We start from the raw sequence: 26687 nt of genomic DNA on the forward strand, positions 1-26687 counted from the left end.
TGAATAACATCTACATTCACATTTCTTTATTTTGCAACTATTGCAAACAATAAAATCACAAATATACAAAACATATCCAAGTAGGACATTTCACTTCTTTTTATAAATAGTAAAGTTCTGCATGGGACTAAAAGCCACTATTTTTTTAGATTGGTGAGAAATGAACATTTTTACATATATTCTCTCACACACTCGTATAAAGAGCTAATAAGTCCAACAGTCTCTCCTCCCTCTGTGTCTCAGCAGCAGGTCCACTGCTCTTTATCCGCTCTTTTCTTGCTCAGGACTTTAAAGGATCCATTGTATGTCACAGTGTTCGCTGCCAAAGGTTTTTTCTGTCGCTTCAGCTTGGCGCCGACAGCGATGACGATGTCCTCCACCTTATCCTGCTGATATGAAACCGCTCCGTCGCCTCGCTGTCCGTTCACACGCTTGAGTGGCGGCTTCTTGGCCGATGTCTCAAAGAACATCATGCCATGGGCCTTGGCGAAGCTCATCGCCTGCTCCTGGCTCACCTGGCCCTCAGTCGTTCTGGGGTCACGGAGGTCACTTTTGTTGCCCACCAGGAACCTGCGAGGAGAGCAGTCAGTGGAAATGGACAAATGATGATTCACACAACAAACATTTGATTGATTTGATCAATGACTACACACACAGGAAACTGACAGTTACCTGGGGATTTTCTGTCCCACTGAGTTCTGCCTGCACTCTTCTATCCAGGAAACAAGGCCACTGAAACTGGCGGGGTAGGTGACATCATAAATGAAGAGCACGGCGTGGACGTTTCGATAGTAATGCTGCACCATGGACTTACGAAAGCGCTCCTGTCCCGCTGTGTCCCATAGCTGGAGCTGAGGGCAAGAGAAACAAAATAAACGTTAACATACTCAGTGGTTTTACATACAACTTGACATGTCGACTATCAAAAGCAAAAGTAGACACTGTGCATCGTAGGCTAGTCGTTCAGGTATCTACAGCAGATGTGCAGCAGGGGGCGATCTTGTTATTGACACATTTGTCAAGTCATAGTTGTCATGTCCAAATTTAACACTGCACTGTGGGCCCTAAAGCACCAGACATGCAGCAAATTAAGCGATTCAAATTAACCTGTGCAGATAAAACAGTCAGCTGCAACGTATATCAGGCTTTCCTAAAGCACAACAGCTATACCACGGCTTTGCAAAAACCATGTAAAGCTACACCCGCTCATGGCCAACACCAGCAAAGATAGTGAGGAAAAGCGGAAACAAAGGGAAGAAGGAAGGCAGAAGTCAATCGGAGAACTCACTAAACATCACACCACTAAATGGCCTGGATCTCTCGCACATTGACATGGGTCGGAAAAATATGTCACCTGATTAATTGACTAGTCAACTACTTCATGGAAATAGTTGACAACTACTACAACGCAGTACTCAGTGGTGTCCAAACATCCCAGACCACTTTCCCCTTTGGAATGCACTGACTGGCACTGAGGTGGTATAGAGAAGAAGACGTGAGAAAGAGGAAATAAATGACGAGGCACGGAAAAGAAACAGTGTGTCGAAATAATCAGTACAGACAATAACATACACTGAGTCATCACTGAGAGGAACAAAGTTAAGGAATAAACAAGTTTGTGATATACTCTTTGAGTCTTTGTCCCAGTTTCCTCAAAAAACACAAATCAATGATTTAGAGTTCCACATCCTACTAAATGTCACCTACTTTTACTACTTGATACTTGAAATAACAAACGTCAAGTTTAAAGGTTCAGTGTGTAGAATTTAGTGACATCTAGGGGTGAAGTTGCATGTTGCAGCTGAACACCCCTCACCTCACCCTCCACTTCCAAACATGAAAAAGAACCTGTGGTAGGATTCAGTTGTCAAAAAAACTCAAAAGGTGTTGTCCAGGTTGGGATACTGTAAAAAACATGGCGGCCTCTGTAGAGAGGATCTACTCCAGACGTAAATATAAAGGACTTGAATAACAAGAACCTATTCTAGATTAAAGAAAACAACAATTCATAGAATTTAGATGAAACACACTAGTAAAAACATCAGTAACATAATTTGATATTCAATTTCTGCCAATAGATCCCTTTCACCTAAATCTTACACACTGAACCTGTATAGTCTGGTAAACGCAGCAGGTCTCACACAGCAGTTCATGCAGAATATAGAAGAAGGGCCTTGCACAGAGCAGACAGCTTAGACATGTGTGGGGGTTTGCCTTGAAATAGGAACTGAAGAAGAAGGGCCAGTGACCAAAACATTACCTGGGACAGAACCTGATCCTTTTTATCGTTTCTGTCCAGCACCTACAGCTCATCAAGTTTGGATGGTTGTCCTTTCATATCCTTCTTGAAAACATTGCTAACCCAGCTGCACTCTCCACTGACTACACATTCTCCTGTACATTAGACTGTCCAGCTGAAGTGGTTGGACTGCTCCAGCAAATTGAACTTGACACAACTGTTGCCTCTGACTGGATTCAGGCCTTTCCCCTGAGGGTTTGGAGACTTGTTTTGACTGACTTGGATCCTCTCTTGACTGACTCCAGACTTCACCTCAAAAGCACGTCAGACTTCACCGACTCAAGACTTCATTTGAGACTTCACACTTCAAATACTTGACACTTGTCTAGAACGAGTCGTCTTGGTTGACTTGAGACATGACTTAGACTTGGGCCGAAGCCTTGCGAAAAGATCTTGCGTCAGTTACTGGCCGTGTTAATAAAAAACAATGTTTGGACAGTTCTTTTAAATAGCATTCACATTTCAGGATTTCAAACCTAATGCATTCAAATCAGGGGCGGGCCCAGAGGCCAGAGACTTTATTGTTTGTATTAGACATGTAACTGCTCCACCACTGATTCCAAATGAACTGAAGAAACTTGATGGGAACAAAGGTTAAAGCCTCCTATGCCCTGAAGTTGTAAACAGTCCTTCAGTCTCCACTGACAGATACGTCCTCTGTCATGAGTTCATTTCTCCACACACAGGAAACAACACAAACCCACCAACTTTAAATAAAACCATCACAGTCCTTTATCAACCGTTCAGATCAGGAGAAGCGTCACACACACACACAAGGCTCCTGCTGCAGGATGGGTTCAAAATCACGCTTGAATCGTTCCATTGAGAAAACTGCTGATGTTGATTAGGAGCTGACACGTCAGTAGAATCCAGCGTGTCATCATCCTCAGTGTCTGTGTTCGTTCTGCCAGCTCGAGCATCTCCGCCGATTCTCTGACATCCCGAGAATTCTCACTCAGTGTGAGACAGATTAAGTCTGTGTCATTTCAGCAGAGCCTCTCTACATATGAGCCAACAGAGGATAAACTTATGTATAAGGGACGATAAAGTCACCGTTTAAAAAACCTCCCACTTAGCTAAAATCTGATGAAATTGTTTCAGCAGCGTCTTCAAGACTCGTCTTTATCACAAACTGGTCCCAAAACAAAATACAGTAAAACAGTTCTGTTCAAATTCTGTTTTCATAGCACACGATCTGATATTTAATTTAAATTTTTTTTATTTCGGCCATTGATTTAATTTTAGTCTAGTATTGCTTTGAGCCTCACCAAACGGTCGGATGGAAGAAAAACATATTTCCAGTATGACTGAAGCATTTTAAGCCCCTACAACATGTCAACAATTCCTAAACAATCACTGATACTCAAAGTATTATAAACCAATTTCTGTGATCATATGATAAACATCAGGTTTTCCTGCAAATACATTCATTTATGAATTTTGGGCCAATATTTGAGGTCCTTGCCATAACTGGACATGGAGGTATTTGGAATAAAACACGGTTCTTAGGCTATTTTGGTAATTTTCATAAAACCAACGTGGTATTAGGGGTAAATAGGAACATCATAAGTTCCTAAGATGTTCCTTCATATAAAGAAAATCAATATCTTACGTCATAGAAATAAATTATAAACACGATTTAAGTATGTTCATTGGACCAGAGGGCATTTGAGATGATAATTGTGCCTCTGCTTAGGTCCTGGATGTAGTGCATAAGAGAAATAGTGAGTGTGCATATTAGAAAGCTTTACGATATATGAATATTGTACTATGATATGTGTTGAACATGTCCCCACAGTGATATCAGAGTGCACCTTTACATATTATCAAGAAAACACAAAGCATGTACCAGGTTCAGTCCTGGTGAACAAGTTCTTTGATTAAAGTGATCATTTTAACCCTACACATCCTTGTTAATAAAGTTGTTTGAAATGTTTTTTTCTCTAAGGAACATAAAATCTAACCATTGTTATATTTGGAATCAGAGTTTGTATCTTTTTCTCTGATGAGATTCTTAGGTTTTGCATTAACAGCCTGTTGTAAAACAAACCACAGAAAACATGTGTTTCTTTACTCCAGTCAATATTTCAGAAGCTTGGACACAGATAAGACCCAGTATATAGGATTGTATTTATTATACACAAAACAATGTCTTTAAATGAGAGTATGTAGAAGGAAACTCGCAAGAAAATGAGAAATGAGCTATTTCCACATAGTTTCATGTTCTTCCTCTTTACCCCACAAACTATTTTGGTTTTATTAAAATGACCGAAGCATGCTGCCAGCAAACCCAAATATATTCATGTGCATTTGTGGCACAAAACTCAAATATCATAACAGAATGAAAGATTGCATTTTAAAGACACGGCATAGTGTAACATTAATTTCACTCTTATCTAGGAATTGTGTAGACTATTTTTTGACAATGCCTGAAAAAAATCAAACATGCAGTGGTTGTTTGACTCACACTACAACGGTTTTGTGAGACCAGGACAAACAATTTACTGAAACTGGAATTGAACAAAGATATTAGACAGATCTCAGTTTTGGGATCCAAACATTATGTAATAAAAACAAAAACTGAGACTGTGCAGCTGCACTCCTGTTGATTCCGTCTCCTGTAGGACAACAAAGTTGGGTCACACGGGTGAGGCCTGGAGCTCCGGGATGTTGGCTGGTTACTGTTGGTGCAGGTTGACTCATTATTAGACCCGAGCACTGACAGGGACTGACAGAGGTGAGGCCCTATTCAAATTGTAAGGATTATTATTATTCAGGCAAATGAATTGGCTTTTAGAAGGCTTTAACATGCTGAAATTCTTACCAAAATTTGCAGAAAGTTAGAAAGTGGTGAAAATGTACGTATTCAGGAGGAAATTTCAATTTGCGTCGCAAACTGGCTCAACTGTGCCCCCCGAGACCCCCGGAACGTGTTCTCATTGACCGATCTTCAGACAAATCGATACACAGGTGTATTATGACCAGACAAACAAAAAAGTATTTATTTAACTAATTATTTAACTGAACTCACTGACAAAACCCGAACTTGTTAGGAAACGTACCTCAAATCTACAAGTGGCTGTTTTGTCGGAAGGTAGTCTTCTAAGTTTTCAAAATAAAAGAGCTCCTTGGGTGTGCGGTCAGAGGTCCCATTAACATTGACTCATGTATGTTTAGAGACGCATACAATTCAACGGTTACCTTTAATCTTTCTCCATCGACGTCCAGCGGCCTCTCGCGGAAGTCCACCCCGATGGTGGCCTCCACTCTGCTGGGGAACTGTCCGGCGCGGAGCCGGTGTGTGAGGCAGGTCTTCCCCACCCCGGAGTCTCCGATCACCAGAACCTTGAAAGTCCGACAGCGGCTCTGAGAGGACACACTGCCCAGAGAGTTGGAAAACTCCAGAGACGACTCCATCCTGCAGAGAAATGTGGTCTCTCCGAAGATGCAGCTGCAGCAAAAACACAGACTTTGGGAAGACACGCTTCCTGCTGGAGGGGAAGCGGCAGGTTCTCTGATCAGACTCAACAACTTGCCTCCTGGTCTGCTGCTTCGCTTCATCTGATTGGTGTTTGCAAAGTGAGGAGCTGACCAATGACGAGCAGGCCTCAGTCTCCACACACACGATGGACTCATCTGTAAACATCTGTCTAGCATACACGTGTTTTCGCTTTTAACCTGCTGCACAAAGTTGTAGAGAACCACGATGTTATATTTGATACTTGTCTAACAGTTGTGTGTTCATGTGGTCAGAATAATGGAAACAATGAGTGTCACACCATGAACGCAACTTGTAGCGTTTTAAGGTCTGTGTCAATACAACTTAAATGATCTGTGTGACCTGATCCCTTTTCTTTTTACATGATCATGTAAATATTGGAAAGAGGTGTCAGGGTGTTTCAAACACTAAACACATATATACAAAACGTGGTTTAACAGCGTCCATGCTTCGTCCCCACATTCAGACTTCAGAGCAAACCGAAAACATCTAAATCAGAACAACTTCACAATATGGGAGAAAGGACCCTCCGAAAACATGAAGGCACAGTTAGACCCAAACACTGGTCTCTGTAGGGAGCCTAGTGCTGATTACTACTTTACAAAGCCAGACACAAACTAACTTTAGGGACCAACTCCTCACCAAGTCTGCTAAGGGCTACGTTTCACACCCTAGCTTCAGTCTCAGTTTGGTTCAGTTGACTACTTTGGTTTGGTTCCTGAGTGGAAACAGCACGGTGCTGCCCCCTGCTGGTGGTTTGCTCTACAGCACGGTCTCCTGGAATATCACTTCCACAGTATTTGACAAGACAGATTTCTGCTTCATTGCGCAAAGTCTTAATTTCAGATAATATACAAAGCTTCTGTGCACATGTGGACAATATTTTCTGACAAAGGATGAACACCTGTTGAAACAATGATCCACAAGTGGATTTTTATTGTTATGACATTTTGGGATGTCGCCAGTGTAGACACAAAACATGAGCAGGAAACCCAGTCTGAACAGATGACAGCAGATCGAAGCTGGTAAGTACATTTCTGGTTTGAAACAAAAAGAAAAAAAGAGCCTTTACCTGTATCCTCAGACTATGAGAATTATTACAGATCAGGTTAAATAGGCCAGTAAACGTCATTCTGACACGGGAGTGAAATATTGAAGGAGCGGGGTTTTCAGGTTATGCATGTACTTTGCAATGACAGAAAATGAGTTTTAAAAAATATATTTATTTTCTACGAAGTCTGTTTGTGGAAGATACGAGAGCAGTAAAATGCTAAATCTGTTCGGTCACACAAATGATATTATTCTTTATCCTAGAATATGTTGTAAAAACAAAATTACTTAACACAAATATCAAAATAATTTACACCATGATAACTAGTGAGTCACCTGTAGTTTTTTTTTCATATATTAGAAACTTGGAGAAAAATAATAAATCACCTCAGGTTGAGTTCTGCTCTGTCTTTGAGTCGGTTTTTAATACAAAACAATTGAATTATTAAACTGCATTTTATATACAGTGGCTACATCTGAGGACCAACTGTGTGATGAGCCTCAATCGAAATGCTGCGAGTCTGAACTGAGCCAGGACAAGTCTGTCACTGACCAGGAGCACTGCAGCTCAGTGAGGGGAACAGAGGCTACACAACGGTTTCTTTTGTTTGGTTTTAATACAAAATTCCAGAGATATCATACATCACCATCTCAGATTTCCTCTTTCACATTAGACCCCAAATTAGAGGAAAAAGGGGAAGAAAGGAGATTATTGGAGGGGGGGAAATAGAGAGAACAGAAGTAGTAAAATAAATTCCAGATGCTCAGGCGTTTTTCTTTTTCTCGCCTTGTAACATGTTCACTTGTGTCACTGTCGGTTAGCAGGCTTTGATGCTGAACCTAAGCTTTGGAGCCCTCTGAAGTGAGATGCACTGGAGGCTAATTTCCACATCGATTTTGTCAGTCTGTTCATGCAGATTAAACCATTTCCACTGGTGACGACAGCAGCAACTCAAGTGACTGCCAGGAGGCCCAGTGGAACCAAATCAACCGGATGTTTATAAACATCACTTATGATGAGCTTCATTGATCTATTAATGACAGGGCGATGTCTACGGTATTGCTTAGATCTATCCGACTCTCAGAACTACGTACAAAGATAAAGAGTAGCAGTGTTTTTGAAATGGAGCACAACCCACAACCTTTACAGTTTCTCATTTTGTGCTACAAGTTGCTCCGTAATAAACAGACAAAGGATTAGATAATCCTGTGTTGAAGCAGGAACAGTGAAGGAAGCACAGTCTGACCAGAAAACTGTTCATGTGAGGACTCTCTCTCTCTCCAGCCTTCCTTACACACTCCGCTGCTCTTCCACTTGTAGGTCTGTAGTTTACTGGAGCGTCACAGCAGATACAGATACACCTGTGGCCATTTGATGTCCTCTGTGTCTACGTCAGGTCCTCAGTAAGTCCTTCTGCCCAGCCTCATGCACATCTGTCAGGGATCAGATCCACTTGCCTCAGTCCCTCGTCCCCAAGTGACAGTTGTGCCCTGTTTTCATTTAAATGAGCTTTTCTTTTAAAATAAGGGGAACACGGTTTGTGACGGAAGTGGGTTGAAGCAGCGCTGAGTCAAACTCGAGTGGTTGCCATCACCGTTACTTAGGAAACCGACAGTCTGTGTCACAGTTTGTCCAACAGTTTACCATTAACTATTATTTGTTTTTATATTCAGCATTGTTGACAGCTCAATTAAAAAAGAAAAATGACCATTCTGTTTTCTCCCTCCCCCCCCCCCCCAGCTTTCCCACAAAATGACACAACCACACAAACTTCCACACACACACAGGCCCTCAACAAACACACACATACACTCACAGTCCTGATTTTCACCATGTGGGAGAGAGCCTAGCCATGCCAGGTCAGAGCCAATAAAGATGAGCCAAAGAGGAACACCCATTTTCAGCTTCCCATGTTTGGCTTTACAAAATGGCTGCCAGTCGACCACAAGGCTCTGTGCTCGGCCCATTTCCTTTATTCAACCGCTGTTGTTCTGTTGGGCTCACATCTCGTTGGCTATCTCCTCTGTTTCCATGGAAACATCTCCGTTGGTGATCTTGGTGTTCTCCTCGTATCCAGGGGGCATGAAAGCTAACGTGTAGGGGTAAAGCTTGTGACACTCGGCACGGTACTCTTCCTCACGCTCTTTACAGTCGCCTAGGATGCCGGTCCGAAGACACTCCAGCGCTTCTGTACAGATCTGAAGGGGGGAGGAAAAGGACAGAAATGAAGAAGAGGTCCGACGTATTCAGGGGGCTGATATTCTTAATAGTCCATGTTTATTTCCTCTCGACCCATCATAAGCAACACATATATAAATATATATATATATTACATTAGAGGTACACTTTTAGCTCAAGTTGGTGATACTAGTTTTTTCTACACCATTTAATGACCCAATAATGATCTTTTCATCCAATTCCTCTCCATGATTACAAACCTGTATGGTTCTGTTGTTCAGTGACTCATCTAGTGCAGTGGCCAACTCTGCTGCCTTCATCTCTGTCGCCGAGTCCAGATACACCATCATCTTAGCAGCTGCATGAAGGAGAGAAGAGTGAGTCGGAGAGAGTTTGTGTGCGTGTGTGTGAAACCCAAGAGCAAGTCTAAAAGCAAAATTCCATCAACCACATAGCCATCATGGAGACAGAATAGAAAAATGTAGAAGAGATCTGTGATTAAGAGGGACCAACAATAACATGAAAAAGTTGAAAATTTAAAAAAAACAATCAGATAGTGTGTTGAGAAAAATGAAGATATTTCATTTGTTTTAGTATAGTTTTCACATTTGATGTGTTGGTGTCTTACCAGCCAGTCGGTGGGGTATGGAGTTGGAGTGCTTGGTGAGGTAGGCCTGGTTGAAGCTCTTAGCGTTGCTGTCTCCAAACAGCCGGGTGATCTCCTGCTTCAGCACCGTCCTCACTCCCTCTGGCAGCTCCTTACTCTCAGAGACTACAGACCAGGCAGGATCAAACAAAGACAGGGAGATGGAAAGAACGGTGGGAGGAATGTAGAAAACAAAAGACAAGAGGAGGCAGTGAGTAAGTAACCAGTTAGAAAAAGTAATGAATAATAAAAAACTGAATGCTAAAAACTGTTTACAACAGCAGATTTACTACACATGGTGCAGCTGTGGTGTTACAAATCAACCACCGTCTTACCTCCTTTGAAGAAGCGTACTAAACACTGGTGTAGCCATGGGTGATCAGGGTCAATTGCCACCGCTCTTTTCACAGACTGGAGCATCAACAGGTATTTTTCTGAAAATAAGGTGAGGGACATATTACCAACAGTGAAAACTGAAGAAAGACAGTGAAGTGACATTAAAATAAGAGTGTGTGCAAACCTTTCCTGAAGTAGATCTCAAAGGCCAGCAGGTGTGTGTCAATTTTGTCTTTCACCAGGTGTTTGAGAGGCATCAGGAACTTAACTGCCTCTTCCAGTGGGTTTTCTACCTGTAATGGTCAGGAGGAAAACAACTTTAAACCATGAAACTTTCAACAGGACCTCAACAGATTAAGGGATCATGAGGCTTCTAACACAAACCTTGACCAGTTTGTCAGGAACGAGCTCCTCTTTGGGCCCTCCGATCTCCTCGTCATCATCCTCCTTCTTCTTCTTCTGGTTCTTTAGCTGCTTCTCCTTCTCTGCATTCTTCTTCTCCTCCTCCAGCTGGGCCTTCTTCTCGGCTCGCCGCTGCTTGTTCCGGAGCTTCTTCTGCTCTTTGTCCGTAAGGTTCGCTGGAGACAAGAAAGAACAGTGTTAATGCAGATCAAACACAGCATGGAACTGATCATTCAGTTCAGGTCATGTACTAATGCGGATCTAAATTTGACTATGGTTGTGTTCCGAAATCGATGCAGTTTCCTACCGGACCAAGTCACAACGCAGATTTTGTTGCCTGAGCCATATACTGAAATAGTTGCCCTGCTCACAGGAAACAAACATAACCACGCATGTCTAGTTAACGTTAAACTTTACACTCCAGACAACACAAGCTCTTCAAAGCCCTGGCAGCAGGTAATATTTGTGAAAAAGGTTTAATAACAACGGGGGGGTTTGCTGACTTTCCGTCTGTGAATAAGTTTTAATAGTGAGTTTTATGATACAAATACACTTGCCCCCCGAGAGACAGGTGCAATCCAGCAGGATTTACTAATCAATTCTTGGCTCAACATCATGATGGCTGTCAGCCACCAGGCCAACCCTGACTGAAACTGCAATTTAGTGTTAGATTTATGTAGTTCGAATAAATATAATAATTATGCGATTTCAATTTGTTAAAAGTATTGCAGTTATTTAAATTTGAATACTTTAATTAAGTATACTTAACACTTAATGTTAAATATCAGCTTCCAATTAGACTTAGCAGTAAAAAAGCTGTTCTTATTGTAGAAACGTCCTTTTGTGCTACTAAAAAAATTATTGGTTCCACCCAGCACCATTTAGGTAACTGAACTTCTTTTTTTTTTTAAATGATTTATTTAGCGCCTTATCGGGAAAACTCAAAACGATACCCATGTCTTTGTCTCCTGACTCTGTCCTCTCACCAGTGTCGGCCTGCAGCTCCTTGCTGTCGTCAGTCAGGGGGTTGTCGTGGAGGCTCAGGTAGATCTGGATGGCAGTGATGGCTGCCTTGTAGTAGAAGGGATGCATCCGGAGCACGTCCTCTAGCTTCAGCAAGTCCACGTAGGAGCGGAGCGTCATCTTCCTCATGCAGTAGGTGTGGAAATCAAACTGGTCGTCTGTGATCTCCACAAAATGCTGGTGAGATTGGAGGGAGGAAATTTGTAAAACATACAGGATTTAACCAGCACATAAAATATGAACATGGGTGCTTGCTCTTGTTGCAACATGTGCAATTACAGGAAAATCTAAAAAAAATAAAATAAAAAAAAAAAATAAAAAGTTATATTTTTCTTCTGTCAGTTATTTGAGAGTGTAAATATTTCTTCGATAGAACTCATAAAACTTAAGATAGCAGAATAGTAACATTGACTGCTGGAGCAATTTGCTGTTTTCTTAAGTGTTTAATAGTTAAACACATGTTAGATGATGCCTTTAAAATAATAATTAACAGTAATATTGTTTATTATTTAGATTAGAAAAATAAAAACTGTCAGTGTCTCAGGGCAAAATTTTACATATCATTTAGCTGATGCTTTCATCCAAAGCGCATTCAATCATGAGGTTACAAACCCAGAACTGCAAGAATCATGTAAATACAGCAAAGTGCTAAATCTATGTGCAATAAATAAGTGCAGTTAACTTTTTTACAAAAAAAAAATTCCCCTCATCATCAGAGTTGACAATGGTTATAAAACATCAACTTCTTAACCAAGGTGTAGTTGGAAGAAATGTGTTTTTAGTCTGCGGCAGAAGATGTGTCGACTTTCTGCTGTCCTGATATCAACGGGTAGACACGTTTTACCATTTTGGAACCAGGACAGCAAACAGTCGTGATTTGGAGCAGCAAGCCGATTGGCCAATGCAGAGCGGAGTGGACAGGCTATTGTGTAAGTTTTGACCATGTCCTGGATGTAGACTGGGCCCGATCAGTTCGCAGCACGGTACTAGTGTCTTGAAGTGGAAACGGGAAGCCACAGGTAACCAGTGATTGGAGCGGAGGAGTGGTGTAATGTGAGTGAACTTAGTTTGTTGAAGACTAGTCAAGCTGCTGATAAGCTGCAGGTTTGGATGGCTCTAGCAGGTAGACCAGCCAGGTTGGAGTTGAAGTAGTCTGGGCGTGAGATGACAAGAGCCTGGACTAGAATCTGTGCCGCCTTCTGAGTGAGAAGGGGGCATATTCCCCTGATGCTGTGCAGAATGTATCTGCATGATCAGGTTGTTGCAGATATGTTGGCAGTAAGGGGGAGTTGACTGTCGAGTTTAACACCCAGGGAACTTAAAGTCTGGGTGGGGGCTACCACGGAGTGGTGATGGTGATAGTCAGGTCATGGGCGGGAGAGCCCTCGGCCTGGAAGGAAAAAGTAGCTCGGTCTTGTCAAGGTTGATTTTTAAGTGGTGTGCGGACATCCACTGAGAGATGTCAGTCAGACAGGCAGACCTTCGTGCTGCTATCTGTGTTTCAGACTGGGGAAAAGAGAGGATTAGTTGGGGGGTCATCTGCGTAGCTGTGGTAGGGAAATCTGTTTGAGTGAATAACAGAGCCGAGACAGTTGGGCCCAATCCCATTTCACCCCTTCTCCCTACCCCTCCCCCTTGTTTTTGAGGGTTATCTTGTCCCTTGAAACAAAGTCACATGGGTTAGTGGACTCTTCCCCCTACGAATTAGGACAGCCTTTCAAGAAGCCGTTAACTCATCAGTAGTCGTCGTGAAAACCTGACACGTCATCAGTAGTTGTCATTCATGTAGATGTCATTGTAAATACATTTTAAAATAAACCAATGTTATTGTTTGCAGTTACTAAAGTGAAAAAAAACTATAATATCATAACATATTTTTATGCAGGTGAATCAATGACATATGCCATTCTTCCAATGGAAATTAAAAAGCTTGGATGTTCTGCACTATTTCACATATAAATCAAAAGCACAGAGCTTCAGGCAGCTAGCAGTGGTCACTTTCAAACTTCTATTTCCAAATAATATCCCAGAGTGGAGGTTAGGATCCCACTGTTTATGTAGTGATCAGTCCGATGCTCTAAATACTGTGGTGAAACAGGTGCGTAATGCTGCGTGATGGATGCACGCGAATGGAAGGATGAGGAGGAAACGAGGGTTCAGCAATCACAAAGATTTTTCATCCCATGAGGATGAATGATCAGCTGATATAGATTCTATAGATCTGTGATCCTGGTGCTGAACTGAGTCCAGTATTAGATCAACCGACAGAACTGAACCATGCCAGTACAAACACAAGCATGTGAAATAATTCTGTTAAATTGTTTAGATTCGGGACATCACAGCTGTCTCTGTATTTGAATCATCCACAACTGCAGGGTTATTAAATTCAAACAGGCGTTCCAGGCTCCCTCACATCCCAACAGTGTGAAGCTATTCATTTCTTTGCATCCACCTTTGAATTGGTTCTTTTTTTTTTTAAGTTCATGCTCCGATCTTTCTATCGTCTTCCCTCTCACTCAATGTGTTAACAGCAGCGCACCAGTGTATTTGATTTATTATGACATCACTGCTGTCCCATTAAATTGCTCTTCACCTCCAACTTACTAACAAACACATTGATGTCAGTGTCAGAGTTTCGCTTCCTTTTCACATCGTTTGATGCCGTGACTCATGATTCAATATGGAAACCCGTTGTCAGCAGCATAATTTAATATTCATGAGGTGCTTTGCATTGATCATTTATGGTTGAATGTGGGCGTGTAGAGGGCGAGGCATGAGGCAGATCCAAGTACGAATGTTTCCATGTGGACTGTGATATATATATAATGAACATAGCATTCAGGTGTGCATGTGAACGGTTTTATAAATCAGATTTTTTTTCTATGCGCATGTACACTATTTGTATGAATCCCACGCACTGTTTTGGACAGAAGTTGGCATTTCTGTATTGTAAATTTGATTAATCTAAGGAAATATGTGAATATTTTGAGAAACTACATTTTGGATTTTCATAAGCTCAAAGCCGCAATGATCAAAATGAAAACAAAAAAAAACTTGAAATATTTCACTTTATGTGCAATGAATCTAGAATATAAATTAGATTCAAATAAACTTTTTTACGAAATGGAAATAGTTTGAGTGTGCAGAGAGACTAGATTATGATGACAGATGGGAAGGACTCACCCTTTCGATCTCGTGGCACTTCTTCAGAGCATCCCCAAACTTGTTCATACCCTTGTAGGCGAGTGCACACTCCGTCTGGAACCACATACACTGCATCTCATTCAGATTCTCCACCGCTGATGCTCCCTCCTGGATAAAGTGAAAACAAAAACACATCAATGAGAACAGCAAATTACATTTAAATTTTTATATCAACTAATTATTATGACATTTATAACCAAGCCATTACTATCTTTCATGTATATAGTTCTGTTAATAATCTTTACCAGACTTGCTCGGGTTCACACTGATTGATGTTATTTGCAGACACAGCTTCTTATTTCAGAACATACTCTAGTCTTGGTCTTGATGTGATTGTAATGGTATATAATGTAAATGAGTTGCTCTGTTATAACAGAAGTCATTTTGTGTGTACACCCGTTTAAATCACAGCCTCATTAATGTTTCTAGGACAGTGCACCATGAGACTCACGATTTAATTTGAACTGTACATCCCTGACTTTTGTTTTCAGACGTTTTGCTTGGCTTGTCAGCTGTTTGTGTGTACGTTTGTGTAATTTTTCTCACCCGTGTGAACTTGGAACACATTTCCTCAGCCTCTTTGATCATGCCTGCTTTCAGCATGTACTTGGCACACTTGGAGTTGATGAATCTGTCAGCGGTGTCCAGAGCCTGGGCCTCATCCATCCACTGAGCTGCCTCCTTAATGTTGCCAGCATGCTGTGGGAGGGAAAAGGTCACCACAACAGTTGTGACTCAAGCCAGAAGCCGAGAACGTTTCTCAGTTACAAATGCAACAGTAAACAAACACACAAATGTGCAGGATGTGTTACCTTGTAAATCTTGGCTTTGATAAGGAAGAGTTCGATGAGCGTCGGTGTGCTCTCGATGGCTGCGTTGATGTATTCTAAAGACAGTGTCTGCTGACCAATCATGTCATAGTGCTGTGCAAGGAAGTACTGCACCCAGAGCAAAGTGGTTGGCGGCTCCTCCTTTCCATCATCTGCAACAGTGCAAACAGATTCTCTAAGTTTGTCTTTACCTTGGTAACAAAAGACTACAACAGATAAACTGATAGGTGGGTTCAGGAATTTCAAATATGCACTTTACAATAGATAAACACTGAATTTCATTGGTTCATCATTTGTATTTTCTCACCGTTCACACTGAACATTCTACAGCTTTTCAATGTGGTTTCAAAGCTGACAACCAACTCCTCTATTATTGACACCTGCAAAGAGAAAGATGACAAAGTTAAGTTACCTCAGCTGCAGTGGAAGAATGCATTATATCTGTTAAACTAGTATCTGTTCCTCCCTTCCTTCAATGCATTTTATAAGATGGCTTTATTTGAAGTGCACACCTTTTCTTTGTTGTTGTACAGTGATTTGAGCGTGGTGAAGACGGGCGGACAGCCTTTGCTGAAGTTCATCCTCAGATACCTGTCCAGACACTCTCTGAACTTCTCTCCTGCAGAAAAACAGGGTGAGCGGGAGAGGACCCGTAATTTAGGGTTAATTTCTGAACATATGGTGTGAAATGTTAACTGAGGTTTAGCTAACAGAGATGTAGTATTAGTCACACCAGCAAGGAAGTTAAGGGGCAGTCGGCGAGGAACCAGTCCTTTCGGAAACTTCTCCCAGGCATCCTCATAGATCTTTTGTCTCTCCTCTACGCTGCCTGAAAAAACATGAAAATTCTGCTTAGTATTGACAGTTGTGGCTTGTTTATATAAAAAAGACCTTTCAATTGTCAGTGAGGAATAGGTGAATTGAAAAAGAGAACTGTATCATACCTGGTTTCAAACCATTCTCCAGGCCTCGGTAATAGGACCAGTTTTCTGGGTTCCTCTCCTGCAGTCGACGGTAAACTTCTGTTGCTTCTTCCAGACGCCCCAACTTCAACAGCACCTCACCTACAGAAGCAAGAGAAGAGCTCTAGTGTCACAGCACACTTGTTAGAAGCGGCTCACATTCACCTGTTGGAACGAAAATTAACCAACCAACCAAAAAGGTAACGTTATGCAATTTACTTTAGCTTAACAAGGTCCAGTGTGTAAGATTTAGGGGTAGATGAAATATAATATTCATCATTATGTGTATAATCACCTGAAACTAGGCGTCAACTTGGATTTGTAACCTTGAAATCAGCCCTTTATATCTACATCAGGATCTGGTCCACTTACCTACAGTAGCCCAGAATGGACAAACCAAACAAGGAGGCCTTTCACATTCACGTTACCTGAAGGGCACAGCAGGTTCCCCTCCTGGACTTTGAATTATATTCAAGGGTCTTTCAATAGGTCGAACACATTTATACTGAAGTAACTATAGTTTCTTTAGTCTTTGTGATTAAAAATTACAAATAAGGAGTATAACAGATACTGGCTTTAATGGATTGCATGTGTAGCACAGCGACCCACCTCGTGTCTCCTCCACTGCCAGTTTGTCGCAGATCTGCTTCTCATAGCTGGACAGATGCTCGAGTGCCTCTTTGTACAGACCAGCTTCCCTCAGCACCTGGTTCTGGTACAGCAGCAGCTCGCTGTACTCGTAGTCCACTTTGTCTGGAGACGTCTGGACAGACAACATGAAAGAGTAAACAGAGTTAAATTTTTGTTGGCTTCGTTTATCAGGTAACATAATGTGTCATGCAGATATAGGAGAGAGGAAGGGATAGAGGGGGGATAGAGCTACAGCTAATCCAAAGAAAATAAGGAAATACTGAAAGGGTCAAAGACCCACATGAGCATCGAGGTGTTTCAATTGTAGAGAGACCAACAAGAGTTGAAAGGGGTAAAGAGGTTGCTCTCATTTTCCCATTTGCTTACATCTGTGGTGGCTAAGTCCAACTTGTTGAGATCAATGGTTCACCGTGGCAATACTTGGGCAAGAATGTGGGAGGTGGAGCAAGAAGGGAGGGGTGTACCTGTTCTTGAGTTCATTTTCTGTATGTAAGGTGTTTTCCTAGATAAATTAATCCTCCACACAGTTGACCTAACTGACCATTAAAATACAAAAAACTGACGTTGGTCAGATTATTACTGTGTTGGTATGAAGGATGTTTGTATATGTTGACTTAGATAATAGACCGTGGTGATTATTGATAGAAGTGATCAGAGGGCTTATAAAGCCCAAATTATTAAATTGCTATTGGAATAATATAAAGGGCTGAATGGCTGACAGTGGCTTCAGAGTCGCTAACACTGTGTATGAGAAAAACTGAGAAATTACTGGAGCTAATGGGTCTTTTTTCTGTTCAGGGAACTCTGCATAATTCTTCTGAGAATATGTGCATTTGCCTCGTCACACCAGCTTGTTGTATTACGCAGATGTGACAAAAGCAGGAAGCAGATTGGTCTTATCAGGGTCACACTAGAGAAAGAGACAGAGTGAGCCAGAGCTCTTCTGTGGTTGAGAGCGATGCACACCCATATTTAAGAGGAAAACTGACTGGCCACAAAACACTATAACTGATGCATCGATCAGATAGTCAGACACCTATGACACAACAAGAAATGCGAACAGCTCTGTTACTCATTTTACACTGCAGTATGCTCCATATTCATGGACCTTTGTTAAACCAGTTTTTCAGTTCTGACACAACATTAAGGATGAAAAGGATATTGACTCTCTCTAAGTGCTAAACCTTGATTGTGTCTAACCTGTTGTGTTTTCCTGAACTCCTCAATAATCTTTGCAGCCATCTCGTAGTCTTCCAGGAGGTGATAGGCGATGGCATAGCCAATCCAGGAAGCTCGCTGGGCTGGACGCAGCTGCAACAGCTGGTACCGTGTCTCCTAAAGAAAGAATAAAGACAGAGTTTTAGTTTAGCCATGTTGAACATCAGAAACTACTAGGGCTGCCCCAAATGCCTCAAGCTTCAACGGTTACCATGGTCACTGTCTTCCAAATCAGCATTTGAAGGTTGTAATTTTATTTATTATCGTTACCTCTGCCAAGTAGGTTTTTTTTTTACCCCTGTCCATTTATTTGTTGGTTTGTTTGATGCAATCATGAACATTCGCAAAAAGTACTAGATGGATTACCATTAAACTTGAAAAGATGTGACAACTGTGGAAAAAGGGGTGTTTTGATGGATAGTGACTTAAAGACAATCACATTTCTATGAGTGTTTTTGGTGCAGCTTGACTGAATTTAAGGAGACTGTTGGGCTTTGGAGGAGGTATGTGCTCTTTTGAGTGGCATTCTAGTTTTGATATCCCAATAAGAAATAGTATTCCATTATTCTGCCTCAATTTTAATCATTTATTCTCACAAAAGGAATTTTTTTATATAGTAATACAGGGTTTCCCCCAGTGCTGTATAGGCCTGGCGGGCAACACTCCCACTCCACAGTCCTACTGCAATGTTGTGAGAAATGATTAAACTTTGCTCCTGTCCTTTCTGTGTTACACCTCTCTCATATGTAGCTTAACGGACTGAAAATGTGTAGCAGGGCAGACAATCAGGGAAAAGTGGGACGACGGTTGGCAGCGCAAAGTTTTGCTGATTCATGGTATTGACACCAGAATATTGCAGGTCTAATACAGTGTGACTCAGAGCCCCTCCCTTCTCCCTCTCTTATCAATATCTTTAATCCTCTCAACCAGACTTTCATGTTGCTGTTTCCCACCTCGCACTAAATAAGTAGCTAGATCACAGGCCTTGTCTCATGAGAGCTGCTCTAAATTGTGATGACTGACTGAAACCTGATATCAGCATCCTTTCCAAATCAGAGCCATACTGTGCCTTGCACCAGTCACAGCGACAGATGGGAGTGTGTGAATTCAGGAAAGTTCCTCAGTCAGTGTGTTTTGTTCTTGTATTAAAAAGAAAAGTTGCCATATTTGTAAAATCTTAATTTCACAGTTGGGTTTTAAAATCTAGAGGTGTCCCTCTATGGCTGACCAGTGCTGTTGCCTTTCATTTGCTTTAGATAGATAGATAACTTTATTCATCCCCAAAGGGAAATTAAGCAACCTAAAGGATACCACAGATGTATTGACCATCCAAATCCAACCCTTTCATTCAGAGACCCTCAGTCAGTGCTCACCCTGTAGCCCTCCAGGTCTCGCATCTGGATCTGAAGCAGGGACAGGTCTCGCAGGATCTGCAGGTTGTCCTTGTCCCACTTCAGAGCGTTGCGGTAACACTTGATGGCCTCATCGTACTTCTTATCCGAGCGCTGCAGTAGGCCGTAAACGTGCCAGCCTGGGACGCACAGGAAGTTAAGGAACATAACACACACAAAGACGGTCCATACAATCTGATGTTATCAAACAAATATTAGAAGGGAGGTCATGTTTGGGTTGGTCCAATTTCTATAAAGTTGTGTCAACACATGCCCACTGTTGCTTGTGTATTGATTCCAAAAAGAAAATTAAGTCCAGGATCAACAATGACTCATTCTACGACAAACAATTTAATTAGGTTTAATAAATTGCTGAACTACACCCCCACAGTGTTACTAAGCTTATACACATTAAAGATTGTGGACACAGCTAACAGATTTGATTTATCTTTATCTTCAACATCATAGAAAATTGAGGCAGGGTGATGCATGAGAAAATGATAGGCAAATGATAAAGTCATCATTCGATTACAACAACAGATTACAGAGACAAACAAATGGGCTTCTATGATACTGGTATTTTCAAATATGCAGCGGCCAATCTTTAAATTATTTGAATAAATTAGTGGACCAAATAGTGTTGATTTAAGATGTTTTCCAAATTCAGTAATTACCATGAAAAAAAAGAGCCACTGATCAGATATGACCAAAAACAAATTAATTCTAATGTTACAACTATACATGACACTCAGCAGTGTATGCTCAGAAATACAGTAGGTTGACTTTAGACAGAGCTGAGGGAGCTGGTGGTTATTGAGTGGAAATGTGCAGATTTCTCTCTGTCCTGGGAGTAAGAGACAGAAGAGGAGCAGAAGAGGGAGAATATGACTGTGCTGCAGGGAGACAAGACATCCTCTACAACGTGCAGCAGCTCAAGGTCCTGTGGAATCTATTACACACACATTCACCAATTGTACAAAAAGACGTTGCAGAAAATTCCAAGAACAACTTCTACAACTTAGAGCATATCTCCTTCACCAACACACATGATCGGTCTCTGTGCAAGGATACAGACGTGGCTCCGGAGGTCGTTACGCAGTCCTCTTCTCACCAGGTCGTAGGCCTCCTCCTTCTTCCCCAGACAGTTAAGGGTCAAGCCCTTCATCGCCAGGGTCTCTGAAAAAGGAGACAGGAACACAAAACACTTAGGGATACAGAGAATGAAAGAACACATTTTCTATACATCCAAACTTCTGCTGCTTACCGCCATGCTCTGCGAACTTGGGGTTGGACAGGATTTGTTTGCAGAACTTGAGCCCGTTTCGGTACTGTTTGTGTTCGTAACATCGCTGTCAAAGGGAAGGAGAGACAAATAATATTAGTCCAAGAGAGTACATGCTCACTTCAGCAGGATCCCCTTGATTTCTCTACTGTACATGACAGATATTGAGAAAATGACGCAGGGTCTTTTTGAGATCAACTTTAAAGTTCTAATCACAAACTCAGATAAGAAGAAAGTTAGCTGAAGTCTTCCAAATCTTAGTGCAAAAAAAAGTAACCAACTAGAAATATACTCAGAGATTCATGCATGTAGTCTTACATAATAAATATGGGCATCATTGTTAAAATGTGTAAATATCAAGTTCTACCTTTATTGAATTACAAAATGATGAATGCCACAGTAAAAAGGAGACCTGATAAGTATATTCTAGGGGTAAGTGGGTTGCAGCAATTAAGGAAAGTGTAAAAAAATTTTCATACATTAACATTAAGCTAAAACTTTGATGCACTGCTGTGACCTTGACCTTTGACAGACCCTTCACCCAATCAACTTGTCATGTTTAATCCAAACTAGATTAAAACTGCCTGTTGTATCACTGTGACAGACCAATACTACAGATAGACTATTCACAGAAATATTAAATATGCTTTTCAAAAAACCAAGATTAATGTTGAAACATTCTTATCAGGATAAAAGACAAAATATTAGTCTACCTCAGAGATCAAAGCTTAAAGGATTACCGGCATTTTGTCCTAAAGTTATATTTAGGTATGCACAGTAGATAGAGCAAAAACACCACCGCCACTCTTTCTAAGCTGATGACCGACAGTCATGGGAGACAGTGTGTGTGTGGGAGAGTGAGAGGGAGAGAGAGCGGGTTATGGTGGCAGATGGCCTCCACTTGTGCCACCACTGACTTCACTAATGGGGAAAAAGGATGATGTCAACTTAACATGCGGGAGCCAAGGTCACTTATGAAATTACAAGTAATTCACTGCTGAGCCAAGTGAAGGATCACACCTTTCACTGAGACACAGAGCTGGAGGACACGGGAGACATGTCCTAAGTCCTGTCAGCTGGTTCATGTACATAAAGCACTACGTGAAGTGTACATATGAAGGACAATGTGCAGCAAAATTGTGCATGCTGGTGCAAAACAGTGTTAGATGACCATCTGCTCAGTGGTGTAAGGAGCCAATGCAAACACACTAAGAGACACACATAGCCATCTCTATAGCTGTATCAATGGGACAACCTTCTGATTTATGAACAGTAATTTTGTTCCAGACGCGGAATCTAAACTAGAAGGAATAATAACAGACTACAAAACAAAGTAGTTAGTGAACTTGTGAAATACTTGCTCCAGGGCATCACATCATTACCCTGATATTCTATGATCTACACACTGACTAGCAGGAACAATGCCTCAGCTTTGCATTAAGCCTTGAGTAATAAATCTTCTTTCCTCTATGGAAAAGCAAAGAAAACCACTGTAAAGGAAGGTGTGAATTTTCTTCACTGCAAATCCCACAGAGAAAGGATAGCATTAACCAGGGTCTTGTAATGTGCATTGTAGCATTAACAGTCAAACCACTGAACAAGAACTATATAAGCTGATAATACTTGAAAAACTAAAGTTCAAAATCTATAATTCGCATTCAACATTTCAAGTTTAAAAAAAACTTTGAGCAAAAAGTCGTGCATGCATGTATACTGATGCTACTACAGACACAAATACTGCACCGTACATTTCATGTAAATTTAGTAACGTTAACACCACCAGCTGTGCTTATCCAGCATGTTCTCTGCCTCACCCAAAATAACTCCCCAGCCCCCCGAGTTACAGAGAGTGTGTCAGAGCGGCGGCTCTAAGCCAGGGCTCGCTGCAACAAGCGACAGGGTCAAACGTTCAGGGGAAACATATCAAATCTATTTCCAAAGCGCTGATGCCACATTTACGAAATGTTAGAAAGGAAGGCAATGTTGAGGAAAACTGTTTTGGTTGGGTTTTGCAAAGTTGGGGGCTTCATGATTGCAGGTGTTTCAGACCCAACTAAATATTTAACCCTAACCTCATGCAAACACCATGAGGGGCTCCCCTACGATTTGGGTGTGTAGCTTCAGATAAAAGTGAAATTAAATACATGGAGGTCCAGTGTCCAATCAAGTAATTATGTTTACACACACAATATTTTTCTCTTATGTCTACATGACTGCAGTGAACTACCGGATTGTGTCTTTTACTTTAACCATCCACTTGTAACACAGTTTTATCATTTGAGGATATAACTGAGGGAGAGATTAGGAGAGCTGGGTTGGACAACTTCAGCAAGAATCTCAAAATTGCTCTTTTAATGAAATGAATGGAGCAGGGCCGACTATAGCTTGAACTAAAACTGAAAACTATTCCAACTCCACTGCCATGCGGAGGTTGGACAACTGCCAGCTTCTAATAATGCATTTGGGCACCCGGTCTGGGAAAGCAAAAAAAATAGAAGAGGGGTGTGGTCACATCCAAACTCCAGCCTGTTTCAAGTCTCATATCACATTCCCGCTGCAGAGAGGTTCATGGCAGGGATTTTATTTTGGGCATTGTCATTCACACAACAATAACCTAAACCAGAGGAAAAAATATTTCAGACCCCTTAAGTACAGACAAGACCAGACAAGATCAGGTGTTTTGGGTGATTTATGGGACAAAGATTACATCATAAAACTATTGAATATCTACATCATGTCTGCACTGTTGAACTATGCCAAAAGAGTTTCACTTTCATTAACCAATGTAGGGTTCTGTGATGTTAGAACAAAATCAGAACAATGTTCTACTGGAAAAATACAATAATTTATGTTTTATTGATGGATAAACTGTCAAAGTGGAATGTGAAATCTGTAGAAACACAGTGAGTCCTGATAACAGTTCAGGGAAAGGCAGCAAATACACAGCAACTTCTCAAGAGCAAGCAAAAGTCACAGGTCTGTTTTCCCTGCCACAGGTAGAGCAGATTAAAACCAGTCCTCTGCCAGGGGGCTGATAAACATCCTCTAACACCCAGCAGAGCTCCCGACATTCAAGATTACTTAAAAACAAATGTTTATCTGAACCAGTGAGTGACAATGAGCTGATCTTTGTCCAAATCCCACATTGTCCAGTTCCTAGAAAGTGTTCGCAGGCCCTACAGGCAGAGAGGGAACAACACACACCAACAGCCATGTCAGCAGGAGAGGGAGACTTGTTTCAATGCAGTTGAAACTACGCTGAGTTCACGGACAGTTCACTTTCCGTCCCACTGTAAAAACATGCACCATTTAAACCAACCTTCGATTGATCCTCTTTCCTTTGACCAACATTAAACCGTGTGCAGGCTGCAGTCAGGCAGCCAGGCGACACGGGGACTCGCACATGGGAGAGAGGGATGGATGATGGGTGGGTTGCTAGCTGCCAGAGCACAGCGGGCCTGAAGCACATCAGATTTGCTGACACAGTCACACCGGTGCTTCCACACTTCCTCAGCAGCATGTGTGGAAACCCCTCCACACATGCTCTGGCAGTTCGACTTAATCCACCCGGGGCAGGGGCGTAGTGTGAGCAGGCCGAGGCCCCACACCCACAGATTAACACCGGCAGTGACCTAAAGTCTGATAGATCTGCTAGACCTGGGATGTCTGTGCGGCTAGCGTTAGCCGATTAGCTAACATCAAATGGCCAGTCTCTGAGCTCGGATTGCCGGTTAACATAGACCAAGTGAATCACACAACAAACGCGCAGCTACACAAACCTAAATGCACATGTTAAGCATTCAGCTAACAACAAAGCGTGTACCACAACATTAACAATAACAAACAGCGAGGTGCGCTGACTTAACACCCAACAAGAATGTTGCACTAGCTAGCTTGTTAGCCATCGTGGGAGCTAGCGTTACCGCTAAGTTGTGTTAGACAAGCGGTGAGGCCCGTCTCAGCTAGCTAGCCGGGTCTGGATATTTAAAGCAGGGTAAATGTTGTATTACAGCAGGGACATTGAAACACAGTCAGAATAACAATAGTACGTCAACAACCACTGAAGCTGGACCTTACAGTGACAGTGCATATCAGGGCCGGGCTAGCTAACTCATTCACTGATGCCATTTCGCTAGCCAACCGAGGCTAATGCTAACGCCGGAAAGCTACACCGACAGTGAGCGAAACACCGACGGAGCTCTCGGCTCGCCGCCCGCCTGCAGAGAGCGGAGCTGCGGCTCCTCGGCGGCCAACTCACCAGAATCCTCTTGAAGAGAGCGTTCTCTTTCGGCGGCAGAGTGACTGTCGGCATCGTTGCGGTTGGGATCCGTTTCCCCCTCGACCTCAGCACATGTAGCTAAAGTTAGCCCGGGTAGTCCAGACGAGTCGAGCGGAGTGCTGGTGGCCCTGGATCGCCTGATTCCGCCTGGTTCAGCCGCTCGATTGCTCCGTGTTCTCTGCGCACTCAACTTCCTCCTCACGTGGGGGTGGAAACCCAGGAAATCGTTTAAAATGGCGGCGGCAGCGCTCCGCATAGATATATATAAAGACTGTATAGTCGTTATAGTCTTTAAAGTCTTTATATATATCTATGGCGCTCCGCACATGGCAGAACTGAGAAGACAAAATTAGAGGACCCTCCCCACGTGGAACGCAATAAATAATCTGCCTACAAGTTCAGTTTAAGACTTCTATCAGTGTCTTAATCGGCATTTCTCCCCTTTCTGGCTCCACACAATTATTGTTCATTTCAGTAGCTCCATACCGCACAGGGCTACTACACTCTGCGAAGGTTTCAGGTTTCTATTTCCTGCTTGTGTAAGTTATGCCATTGATTTCAAAATGACACAATCATGTTCAAACAAATTAATCATTTTATTTCTTTATGTCAAAAACATCTGATAAATATCAGCCCCTTGAACATGCAGCATTTCTTTCATCAAGATGCACTGATTCTTTTTAGAGTAGTTGTGTACCATAGCGTCATCAGGTGTTTCGGGCCGTAGCCTAATATATTTGAAATGCTGAAAAACGTCCCTCTCTCACCATGTTAAAGAAAGTGAAAATAATGCCTGGATCTGCAGCCTAATTCTGAATTGAATGGGTTCTTCCATGGCCCATGGGCACATCTTTCCACAAAATATTTCCACCAAGTCTCCTGGTAATTCGTCCTGTGGTTTCTGTGTAATTCTGCTAATTATGAGACCTCCAAAATAAGTTTCAATAAATAAATGAATTTATTTGCTGTCTTCCTGGCGGGTGGCAGGTCCAAAGGAGCCATATGCTGTGTGAGTGTCAGGACAGCGGTAACTTAACTTTGAGGTCCTGAACCCATAATAATGGTGCCAGAGACTTATGACCCCCTTTATCTGAGGATATTGATTTTACATTTACATTTCATTTAGCCGATTTAAGCCAGTTATCAAACATCTTCTTTGTGCACATGTTGTAATACATCCTGTGGTTCTATAAATGATCCCGCTGCAACTGGTGCTATGACTAATCTGTCATAACCTCAGGGGACAGACAAAATCACAAGGTTGATCACATTTTTATTTGTATAGTTTTATCTTAAATTGAACAATTATCATGTTTATCTCTTTATACAATCATAATAAAAAAATGCAATCCCAACCCTTAGTTTGGGAACCACTGCTCTGGATTCTGATTGAAGGAAGACCACTTGTTGCAACTGCCCCCAGTCTCCCTAATATA

At 41.9% G+C, this 26687-nt stretch overlaps 2 protein-coding genes across 2 annotated transcripts; both read right to left on the minus strand.

Moving 5' to 3' along the window:
* LOC133028317 (ras-related protein Rab-33B-like) lies at positions 1-5820 on the minus strand. Its single transcript, XM_061095514.1, has 3 exons — positions 5501-5820; positions 673-851; positions 1-570 (listed from the first exon to the last, which is right to left on the minus strand). The coding sequence occupies exons 1-3, from the start codon at positions 5714-5716 to the stop codon at positions 240-242; spliced, it is 726 nt and encodes a 241-aa protein (XP_060951497.1). The 5' UTR covers positions 5717-5820; the 3' UTR covers positions 1-239.
* Positions 5821-8768: 2948 nt separating this feature from the next.
* On the minus strand, positions 8769-25379 carry naa15b (N-alpha-acetyltransferase 15, NatA auxiliary subunit b). Its single transcript, XM_061091399.1, has 20 exons — positions 25231-25379; positions 20955-21039; positions 20762-20866; positions 19673-19830; positions 18282-18416; positions 17040-17193; positions 16413-16532; positions 16202-16297; positions 15981-16087; positions 15776-15848; positions 15451-15620; positions 15185-15337; positions 14618-14746; positions 11398-11611; positions 10394-10587; positions 10194-10302; positions 10009-10107; positions 9656-9799; positions 9288-9385; positions 8769-9047 (listed from the first exon to the last, which is right to left on the minus strand). Exons 1-20 carry the CDS (start codon positions 25282-25284, stop codon positions 8850-8852), a joined length of 2595 nt encoding a protein of 864 aa, XP_060947382.1. The 5' UTR covers positions 25285-25379; the 3' UTR covers positions 8769-8849.
* Between the last annotated feature and the right edge of the window lie 1308 nt (positions 25380-26687).

Source organism: Limanda limanda, chromosome 2, assembly GCF_963576545.1.
Source record: "Limanda limanda chromosome 2, fLimLim1.1, whole genome shotgun sequence".
NCBI classification, from domain to species: Eukaryota; Metazoa; Chordata; class Actinopteri; order Pleuronectiformes; family Pleuronectidae; genus Limanda; species Limanda limanda.